Raw genomic sequence first — 11,821 nt, forward strand, 5'->3', positions numbered from 1 at the left:
GTCGATCCGAACCGTTCATCTTATTCTCCATATTAATATCTGCTTGGAGACCAAATTTTACATTTTTCTGAATTTTTTTACTATTGTTCGCTTACAAAGGTATGCTACAAAGTCTCAGGTACAACAAGTTGTACCAGTTTAAACCTTGAATCTACTCTCGTCTAAGGTTGCAAGTGCACAACCCTATCCGTATAGCATAATAAGGTATCGATCCTCAGGGACGGTTTAATTCGATTCTAAATTTCTACAAATCCGAGTTAAGTACTAGAAGTGTGAAAGGTTTGGTTTGAATTCGTTTCAATTTCTCAATTCAATAACAAAATATTGCAAAAGAAAGTAAATGTTTGTTTCAGTCAAGTTTAAAAGGATGTTTCCAAGGTTTCAGATTTCATCCTCAGCTTTGCCTCTCTGGACCTTCACTCGACTCGCATCATCTCTGATGCGACCCTAGTGATGCGACCCGCATGGTCTCCCATGCGACTCGCATGGCCATCGAGTGAATGCAGCATTTCACCTGTTTCTGAGTTATTCGATTGTGCAAGGTTCTACTGACCCTACCCACGATTCCTGAGCCTCAACTCTCGTTTATTAGCACCAGTAACCTAGTAGGGAATTGCAATTTCACCTTCTTAGATCTACAACTTTCAACTCTCGTTTATTTGTATTCAATCTAAGTCAATTGATCGGTTTGCTAAAGGTATCCACTATCTCTTAATAAATGGAAATCTCACCTTTCGGTTCAATTGATCTATCTTTTCAGATTTCTAATCTACCTCAAGTGCTTGATTAAATTGCAAGAAATATCTAGATCAAGATATTAGAAGAGATGAAAGATTCATTCAACAATAGTCAACAAAATGCAATCACACAATCTCAATCAAGCTTTAAAAGAAAGATACACAATCAATTAATCACAAGAACAACTCAAATTCAAGTGAAATACACATAATCAAAGCTTTAGACTACATCAACCCTAGAAACAAAGAAGGATCTATTCAAACAACATCATAAAAGAAGAGAGAAGAGATAGGATCATGATAGAACCAATTGAAGCAATCTTGCAAGGATCTTCCCTCATTTCTCTCTTTCTTGATCAACACTCCAATTCTTGAGGCTTTGAATCTTCAAATTTCGGAACTCCCTCTCTGGTAGCAGAGGTGACCTATTTATAGGCTTTTTAAAACGAGTCTTTCAATTCTGGGCCCTTATTGGGCCTTTGTTGTCTGCTCTGGAAACTCGCGATGCGACCAGCGTCAGGTCTGATGCTACCCGCATCGACCCTGATGCTACCCGCATGGACTCTGATGAGGGTCGCGTCAGATGTGATGAGGGTCGCATCAGATGTCTCAGAATTCAGTAACTTCCCTGATTTCGCCCGTTTTCTGCAACATAAGAATGAAATCGCAGCAGTACCACATTCTATGGATATTCAATGTAAAATACGCGATTTGGTGGTTTAAAAAGCAGATTTTGGTACAAGAATTGGTCGGAACAATAGATCAAATATGGAGATATCAACTATTTATTAAGTATTTTACAAAATTGTTGATACAACGGTGGCTGCACAAAACAGTAAAACCGTTGGATTAGCGATTTTCAAAGTGGCTTAATAAATAGTAAAAAAATTCAGAAAATTATAAAATTTGGTCTCCAAGCAGATATTAATATGGAGAATAAGATGAACGGTTCGGATCGACCGTTTGGATTTTGAAAACTTGAATATTGAGCCGTAGCACGGGAGGCCACTATGCTATCCATAGCACCCCAGTCTAACTCTATATATATATATATATATATATAGACACACACATATATAGTATAAGATACTCAAATTCAAACCGAATGAAAACAGAAAAAAAAAAATAAAAGAGGCACAATCTGACTATCTAAACGGAGACATGTATATTTATATGTATATAGATAGTATAAAGTAATCAAATCCCCAACGAATGCAAACAGAAGGAAACAAAATCCAAATGTAAGAAACCTTAATTTAATAGAAATTTGAAACGTTGACGGTACGGATTTGGTAACTCATGGAATATATGAAGGGAAAGGAGTAAAACAAATGAAAAATAATATAATAATTGATCACCTCTGTGAAGATAGCCCGAAATTTTTAAATATATCATTATTCAAAAAATAATAAATCAAAACATCATTTTTCTGTGAAAATTCTAAAAATGACATGGCCGCATCCCCTAGAAGCGGCCACTTTTTTGGTGGCCGCATCTACAGAAATCGGCTACTATTTTGGGCCGCCTTTATGGGCTGCGGCCATAGCCGCTTCTAGGGGATGCGGCCACCCAAATTTTTTTTTTGTTTTTTGTTTTGATTTATTGTGTTTTTGGTTTTGATTTATTTGTTGTTTTAAAAATAGTTGTAATTGTTTTTTTGTCTCTTATTTTAAAAATATTTTACTTTTGTCGAAAAAAATTAACATGTCGTTACGTTTAAATTTTACTATGACGCCAAAATGATAAAAGATAAAAGCGGAATAGTACGATAAATAAACTGTATGTGACAAAATAAGCATCATGATATAACAAATCACAGTATCTGACATCACTATAGTAAAAAAAAAACGAATCACAGTATCTGACATCACTAATAGTTAGGAGTGAACGGCTGCCTTGCCTTCCTAGTCCTCATACTCCGAATCAAAACTGCAATCGGTGTATGATCATCCATAGAATCATCTGAGTTATCGGGCGACTGCTGGTCCTTTGCCCGAGCATCCTCTACCTGAGCATCCTAAATCTCAATGTCGGTCGACTGCTGGACTGCAGGACCGAATGCTACTGTCTGTCCAGTCTCAGAAGGCGGGAATAAACCATAGGCACATCTCATGATAGGATCCTCCATGGAGATGGGAGGATACTGCGTGTAGGTGCCAGCAATGTCCGAGATGGGAGGATATTGAGTCGGCTATGTGCAGGTGCCAGGAAACGGCGGGAAGGGGTTCGGCTGAACAAACCCTGGTAGATATGTAGGAGGCAACGACTGAGTCGCAATGTAACCCGGAGAATACAAACCATCGGGGTCTATATTGATATTGAAGCCTAGCCCGTCGTCCTCCTACAAATTTACAAATTAGTTATGCATTATTTTAATTTTTTTTAAATGCACAAGTTGTATATTTTTAAAAAACATACCTGCGTCTGCGTGGGCTGAGTAGAGAAGGCCTGAGTAGGGATCTGCTCCTGAGTAGGGACGGCCTGCTCATGAGTAGGGACGGTATGCTCTGTGGCGCGCTGGCGCAACATCTCAGCACCTCTGTCGAACGCCTGATCGACAGTCTCCGTATCCCGGACTGAAGTCCAAATAGACTCGTCACCAGTGTACTGGACGTAGATATCTGGCTCATCCGATATGTCATCAATGGCATCACATCCAGGCAATCCTGCACATCTCAGGAGAGAGTCGAGGCGCGTCTTGTACCCACATTGGCACACCGCAGGTACATTGTGCTTGAGGATGGCTTTCCCAAGCCTCTTCCAGCCCCGCACTGTGGCCATTGTCGCTGCTATGACGTAGCTCTTCACCATATATAAGGCCTGCAAAAATGAGAGTAAAACAATATATAAATATTGTACATATGTAAATATTACAATTTTTTTAAAGTAAACATACCGTAGATGCAAACGGTGCGCCGGCTGGAATGATACCATGAACCCGTCCTCTCCGATCCCTCGGCCTCGGTACGCGCTCGAGAGGGTTATCGGTCATACACCCCTCTAAATACACCGTGTACGCGCCATTCTCCTGATACCAATCTCTGTAAGGCCTATATTTTTTTAAAAATAAGTAAGATATTACAATCATAAAGATTCAATAGAGACATTGAAAAAAAGAGATTCTTACACTGGCGGTACATTCATGCGACGGTGCTCCTCAGCTATGGGTGGGACGGCAGCGGATGCCAGCTAGACGTATTCTCTGTGCCAATGCCCCCAGTCTCTGCCCGGAGAGATGTCCCTGGAAAAATGAAGCTGTCGCCAGGTGTCCTCACTAATCGGCATCGGGGGAGGAGCTGTCTGGCGCAATCCGAACTATCTCATGACCCGTCCAGGATAATGATGTTCGACAATCTGAAATTTAGTAGGTTTTTTAATAAAGGTTGTTTTTCTGAAATTTATAAAGTAAATTACAAATACGGTACCTGAAAACATATGAGCGGCACCTCGGCACGCCAGTAACGCTCCTGCTGTCGACATCTCTCGGGTAATATCTCAAGGTAGGTCTGATGTACCCCCATCTACCTCGAGCTGAATTTACAGATTTTAACACTCACATCAATCCAAGTGCCAAGATTTACAAATTTATTTAGATCAAATTTAAAATAAAATAAGAACTTACATATTCTCTGTAGGGCTCCCAGGTCACATACTCTGGATCATCCCTGAGATTCTCGACATAGGTCTTCGGATAGCCATGCCTATGCGCGTATGCAGGGCATGTGTCTGGCTCTGGCCTGCCCCAATCCGGCACATCTGTCTTTTTAGTGACTGTCGGACGGCCAACAATAAAAATCGCCCAGGACCAATGCTGCAACAACATGCATGGTCCAATAAAGGTCTTGTTCTTCTTTAGGCATGCTTGATTAAGACCCCTGTACAATGTTAGTGTTAACAACAGGTCTAATGATGGTATTTTCCATATTAAAATTTTTGCACAACAATTTCAAAACACATACCTATGCAAGCACGCCAGAGTCGCAGCCCCCCAATTGTACTTCCCCGCATTGGGCAAATCAGCCAGCAATGGGAGATAGCACAGCCGCACCTGATCTCCGTGTGAATCAGGGAACAACTTGAAAGAGATCATCTCCATAATGTATGAACGCAAGTGCTGATCAATGGTGGCATGTTATTTATTCTAATTAGAACATTTTTTAGATAGAAGACAACTTAAATTTTTCATAAATAAATAAGATAAAATTTATATACCTGAGAGGGATGACTACTAGGAGCTGGATACTCGTAAATAAGATAAAATTTATATACCTGATGATACCGGAGGAGATCTGTGTCTTTGTTGCGTCTCTTTTCTTCTCTTTCTGTAGCTGTGCATGCGGTACCCCCAACAAATCCTAGCACAAGGACCTGAAATCCCCGTACTCGACGCCCGTCACAGGCTCCCCAACAATAGTCATGCCCCCACAGACAGCTGACATCCTGTAGGGTGACTGTCATCTCAGCAGGGGAGAGATGGAATGAGTGGGTCTCGGGACGCCATTGCTCAATGAGGCCAGAGCACAATCCCTTGTCAGCATTCTCCTCGGCCATCTGGGGTAACTGATATAATCCCATGGCACGCAATGTCCCAGCATAGGCCGTCTGGTACTTAAGCCACATCTTGTTGTGGCGTACTGTAACTGCATCTAGTCCCTAAATTTTTAAAAATGTCATAGCATTCATATAAATATAAATTGCAATAAAATTATAATTTTATTAATAATATAAAACTTACCCCAGTGGCAGCCTCGAAGATACGGTGCTCCGCGTTCGGGTACCAGAGAAAGTTTGACACCCAATCAGTGCGGTACCGGATACCGGGCACCACAGATGTCAACGCCTCATCGACGTACTGTGACATCTCAATAGGAGAAGGTATAGGGGCTGCACCTTGACTGGAAGAAGGTATATCTCTCGTAGATGCCATGCTGTATTTTATATTTTGGTTTTATTAGAATTTACAATTATTTTGGTCAATGACTAATTATTTCGGTCCATAACTAATTATTTTGGTAAATAACTAATTTTTTGGACAATTACTAATTCTTTCGGTCCATAACTAATTATTTTGGTCAATAACTAGGTTTGGTACATATCTAAACCCTACTCCTAATTCTACACCTACTCTTATTCCTAATCTAAACTAAAAATTGAAATTAGAAAAGAAGAAGAAAATTACCTGATTCGAAGGGATTGAGAACCAAATGGAATTGTGACCAAAAATGAAACCAGCGGCCACTATTTATAGGCCTGAGGGGTGGCCGCATCCCCTAGAAACGGCCATGGCCGCAGCCCATAAAAGCAGCCCAAAATAGTGGCCGATTTCTGTAGATGCGGCCACCAAAACAGTGGCCGCTTCTAGGGGATGAGGCCATGTTATTTTTAAAATTTCCACATAAAAATAGTGTTTTGGTTTATTATTTTTTGAATAATGATATATTTAAAAATTTCGGGAAGATAGTGGAGGAAATGAATAAACAATTGAAAAAAACTACGGGGTCTGTGAAGATGCGGAGAAGGAGACAAAGAGATGCAAATCGATTAATTCATGTATTTTTACAGAGACAGTTTCTAATTTGGATCGGCGCCGGTTATTTTGAACTGTTATCTATTTACGTTAGATTTGTACCTTTTCATAAATACACCGTCTGTCAGACATATATATAATTGGAATATATATAATCGGGTTATATTGGTTTATATGACTGTATGATTGGTTTTTTTTATTTTTATTTTAAGGTTGGCAGATAATAAAATGGATAATTCTATCGGGATTTTCATGACTTGGCAACGATATTTATAGGAGTATATAATTTCAGAGGTATCAGAATTATTTGTTTCTTGTCACGGTATTTCAATTTGAATAATTTGTGAATTGTTAAGTTAAATAAATGAAAGAGAAATTTATATACTATTTAGGTTGTACCTTATTTTATTATTTTGATTTACTTGGTGTTACATAATCATTTATATAGCATGCGTTTGTTTCTACGTTGTTTCTTTGTGTAAAGTTCTACTGACCGTATCTAATATTCCTAAACCTCAACTCTCATTTGTTGGCTTAATAAACTTGGTAACGGAAATTCACTTTGCTTGATCGTGCGTGTGGCATGATCCATAAACTGCTTAGGATTGACTGCATGTTCTATTGTAAGATCGTCTCCAATTGATCGTGCGTGTGCTGCAAAGGCCTTCAATTTTTAGTGTTGTATTGGGTTGCAATTACCCTCTTCTCTTGCTATCATGAAATACTACTAGAGTGCTGCAAACTCTTTCAATTATAGTGTTTTATAGTAGGATTACAACAACCATCTTCTCTTGCCATATGGAGACACTACTAATATGCTGCAAAGACCTTAAATTTGAGTGTTGTATTAGGATTGCAACAACCATCTTCCCTTACCATTTGGAGACACTACTAGAGTGCTGCAAAAACCTTCGATTATAGTGTTGTATTAGGGTTGCAACCACCCTCTTCTCTTGTCATATGGAGACACTACTAGTGTGCTACAAAGACCATCAATTGGAGTGTTATATTAGGGTTGCAACTACCTGATAGAGTTAGTGTCCTAGAGTAAATGTTGCTTTGTGATATTGCTCATAAGATTGTTAGTAGTGTCCCCAGATGACAAGAGAAGAGTGTGATTGCACTCCTAATATAACGCTCCAATTGAAGGTGTTTGCAGCAATCTAGTAGTGTCTCGATATGACAGGAGAAGAGGGTAGTCACAACCTTAATACAACACTCCAATTGAAAATCTTTGCAGTATTCTAGTAGTGTCTCCAACTTTAAATTCTCTATTTTAACTATTTATATATAATAAACATAGAACAATTTATTCCAAATAGTCTAATTATAAAAATAGTCTATTCTCATTTCTGAAAGATAGGGTAATCAACTTGTGCATTCAAGAAAGAGAAAATTCAAATTTTGTTCAGAAACTTTTTTTTTATATCAAGTTTGTATGAACTTCCATTTGCATCACACTAGTCATTAATTTTGTAAAAGAAGTCTAAGCTAGTTCTTAAATTTTGGAAAGAAGGGAATGTTGATCTCTAAATTTTTATATGAACCGAATGGATCTTTCAAGTTCCCATAAAGAACTAATTTAGAAGATTAATTTGAGAGAAGTTGAAAGATTCAATTAATATTTTCTTTTTGACAGTTGAAGGACATATTTGACGCAACATGGAGTTTAAGTACCAACTTGTTTTTCTTTGGAGGAAAAAAAAAGGGAATTTCATGTATACCCCTAAAAAAACTTCGAAATTGCTTGTCCCTCTATCATGTTTATCAAAATTTCAAAATTCCTCAAATTTATCCAATATATTGTCTTGTCTATTGAAACTCATTTTAAATTTATAAAATTTGCATTATACCTTTTTTAAAAAAAAATATGTACTATGTGTAAAATTAATATTCAGTCTTATTCATTTTAAATTTTATTTCTCTACTTGTGAATATGCTTGTATGTGCGACAAGTAAGAAAAATGAATAATTTGCCCTTAGAAGACTTAATGTTTTTCTAAACCAAATTACTTATTTTTTATTTCTTAACAAAGGATAAATTAATATTTTATAAATATAAAATGATTTTAATAGAAAAGACAATAAATTAGATAAACTTGTGAGTTTTTGAAATTTAAAAGGGTAAATATGATATCATAAAATTAAGAGAGGAAAATACGTAATTTCGAGGTTTGTGAGGGGTTCACTTGAAATTCCAAAAAAAAAATTATAATCCAATTTATTGTAATATAAGTCTATAAGAATCAATTTAATTTTTGCTAAAATTTCGGGGACTAAAATCCGAATTCTCGTGAAATAACTGCTTGAAAAATTAGCATGAAATTAGAGTACCATTTCGTTTGAGAAACTTAATTTATATCCTTTGCAAATTATAATATGAGTCACCGAAGCTTGTCATGCAATATGAATTATTTCATGTCAACATGTACAGTACAATATAAGTATTGACAACCGTACTGCAATTCAGTGTGCTATGATAAGCTAATTCAAAATCAAATTTCGGTATGACCATTTCAGTGTGCTATGATGTAAGCACATTAAAAATCAAATTTCAAAGTCTAAATAATCTTTATTATTATCTTTATTTTTAAAGTCCAATATTATTATCTTTATTTTAAAAATCCAATACTCTAATATTATTATCTTTATTTTCAAAGTCTAAATAATCGATCCGAACCATTTAACATGATTTTCATATTAAAATATTCTTGAATAACAAATTTTAAAATTTTTTAGAATTTTTTTTTTACTAATTATTTAAAGAGGTATAAAATCGGTATTTTTAAATAGTCAGAATCTTCTAAACAAAGTAATTTTGTACCTATCTTAAACAGTGATTCATATTGCATGACAATCTTTTTTAATGGAAGAGGGACCTAAATCTTTCTTCATTCATAAAAATAAAAAATATAACTTATTTCTATTTTTTTTTTTAAAACAAAAATGGAATACCTAGATTACAAAACCAGTGTACCGCACCAGCCGGCACAATAAAAACTGGATTGAGCACAATCTCCTTTCATATTTTGTTTAAAAAATTAGCAGTGGTGGAAATCAAATATTAAAATCCCATCTGAAAAAAAAATCTCAGTTCAACCATATCCATTGGCCAATTTGGCCATGTAGCCTATTTTTTTATTGAGAATCCATGTAGCCTATTGGAACGTGGAAAAACGGAAGTTGCCGAGACATTGCCAGCTAAATCAGTTCTGCGTGACGTAGAACCTTTGGCGTCATGCTAGTTACCTCATCACACGTTTTCTCTTACTGCACAATCACCATCTCCAGTTCAATAAAAACTGAGCGTCCATTTTTGTTTCTTCCCTACAGTCTAGAACGCGAGTAAATGATTAGAGTTTAAATCTAATTGACTGTGTTATATACTTATATTGGAGAATTCTTTTTTTTTTTTCTGTGATTTTATCCGTTTTATAGATTGTACATTATGAAAATCATTAATTTTGTAGGATGAATATCAGAAGAAGAGGAATATATTTTCGGAATTATTATATTTCATAACCTAAACCAAAGTTATTAATTATAAACTATTATTATTATTATTATTATTACACAATATTTTATAAATGTAGGTAACAATCTCATTGTTTCAAATATAAAATCCAGTATATTCATCAGAAATTTCAATTTAACAAAAAACAATTTGAAGTCTTATGTTATTGACATCCACTTTAAAATGTTTATATTCCATCAAAACTCATAAGCTCATAATATTTAATAAATTCATTTTGATCTTACCTAACTGTGAAGCCATATTTCAACCCCCAATATCAATTAACAATAAATTTTAACAATATTTTGATTTAATTTTTCTAATTACTTCAATGCTTGAAAAGCAAGAGCAATAATAGCTATATATTGGTCACATTCATATATAGTCTCCGTATGCTACAGCTCTTGCTTCATCCTGAATATCCCGTGATTGGAGATCTCCAGTTATAGTATACTGGAGTGAACTATTAACCCGTCTGTATTATTTATTTATTTGCTCCCTTGGCCCAGTACCTTCATCAAGCCATAAAAAGCGAGTCCTTTGCCAGAGCAAGCTACCTTGGTCTCCCTTAGATAACTCCATAGCAGAAACACAAAAAGCTTCATTCAAAGAAACAGTATATATTCAAAAGGCAGCGTGCTAGAAACCCCCACACCCACAAGAAAAAAAAAAAAAAAAAAAAAAAAAATCATGGCACTTTCAAATATTCCCAAGAAAAACCTCAACTGGACTCTCAAGGATTTGCTCAAAGGGCAAGAATCTGCGCATCAACTAAATGCCCTGATCAAGGGCTCTGTAGAGGCTAAAAATCTGATGGGAGAGATTTTGAATAGTTTTTCTACGGCTATTACTTATTTACAAAATGATGAGGCACTAAAAGGAACTCGTTTGACTGAGTCGGCTGATCCGACAAGCGAGATCTCCAACAAGAAGAGGAAGGGTATTGACGGGTCCGATCAGAGAAACGGGTCGCGAAAAAGGTTCGGGTTTTGTTCTTTTCTTTTCTAAAAATTTATTTGCTTGATTATGATTATATATTGTATGGGTTATTAACTTCATCTTGTGCTGAATTATTATGCAGCATTCGACAGGCATCAACAAGAGTGATAAAGGCAAATACAATAGAGGATGGTCAAGCATGGCGAAAGTACGGCCAGAAAGAGATTCTAAATTCCACAAACCCCAGGTTTCTTTTCTTTTCTTTTCTAAAAGCATGTCAACTTCCTGTTCAAATTTTATATGTACAAATGAGTATAAAACTGGGGGTTTATAATTCATTCAGACAAAGTCAACTTTAAAGAGAATTAAGGAGACAATAGATTCATCATGTCAAAACTAATGAGAAAACGATTCACAATTAATAACCTGTTAATTAATTTTTGTATTGTAGGAGCTACTTTCGGTGCACGCACAAATTCGAACAGGGCTGTAAGGCTCAGAAACAATCACAAAAATCAGAAGAAGATCCTACCGTTTTTATTATCACTTACATTGGCAATCACACTTGCCAGAATGCATCATCTCTTCCTCAAATCATAGAAAACTTCTCCCCTGACAATAGCTCTTGCCTAATTAGTTTTGAATCGAACACCGCAACATCTAATAATAATAATAAACTAATTGGTCAAGACAACATAGTCCCCTCATCTGTTCAAACCCCCAAGCTAGACGGTGAAGACGATGTCCTGAGTAACTTGACCATGGCTGATCTGAGTCTGACAGCTGGCGGTGATTCGGACCCAATAACACAAATTTCAGATCAAGCAGAGGATCGAGGGGACGTGACATCCGGTCTGAACTGTCCGATTGTTGATATAGATATGCATCTAATGGTGACTGAATTTGATCTCGGTGATTTGGATTCATTCTATGATTTTTAGTTCCGGGTAATATATTGTTGTATCTCTAATACACAGGAGGAACAAATGCCGAGAATAAAATGAGAAAATGCAAATGTGAATGTTTTGTTGTTCTGTTCATATCTGGTAACCCGTACTGCGTGGTGCTGTTTCGTAATACAAATATGATTCAGATCAGTTCGAA

The 11,821-nt window shown here is 36.3% G+C and overlaps 1 protein-coding gene across 1 annotated transcript; it reads left to right on the plus strand.

Annotated features, from left to right (window-relative positions):
• The first annotated feature begins 10,329 nt into the window (after positions 1–10,329).
• LOC144573533 (transcription factor WRKY45-2-like) lies at positions 10,330–11,821 on the plus strand. Its single transcript, XM_078323320.1, has 3 exons — positions 10,330–10,758; positions 10,860–10,964; positions 11,169–11,821. The coding sequence occupies exons 1-3, from the start codon at positions 10,469–10,471 to the stop codon at positions 11,656–11,658; spliced, it is 885 nt and encodes a 294-aa protein (XP_078179446.1). The 5' UTR covers positions 10,330–10,468; the 3' UTR covers positions 11,659–11,821.

The sequence above is a fragment of the Carex rostrata genome, chromosome 21 (assembly GCF_964058835.1).
Source record: "Carex rostrata chromosome 21, lpCarRost1.2, whole genome shotgun sequence".
NCBI lineage: Eukaryota > Viridiplantae > Streptophyta > Magnoliopsida > Poales > Cyperaceae > Carex > Carex rostrata.

What these genes read in the sequence shown, in the direction of transcription:
- LOC144573533 (XM_078323320.1), top strand. Translation starts at nt 10,469, where the DNA reads ATGGCACTTTCAAATATTCCCAAGAAAAACCTCAACTGGACTCTCAAG. An exon ending in AGAAACGGGTCGCGAAAAAG is followed by an intron (nt 10,759 to 10,859) that starts GTTCGGGTTTTG and finishes ATTATTATGCAG; the next exon opens with CATTCGACAGGCATCAACAA. An exon ending in CTAAATTCCACAAACCCCAG is followed by an intron (nt 10,965 to 11,168) that starts GTTTCTTTTCTT and finishes TTTGTATTGTAG; the next exon opens with GAGCTACTTTCGGTGCACGC.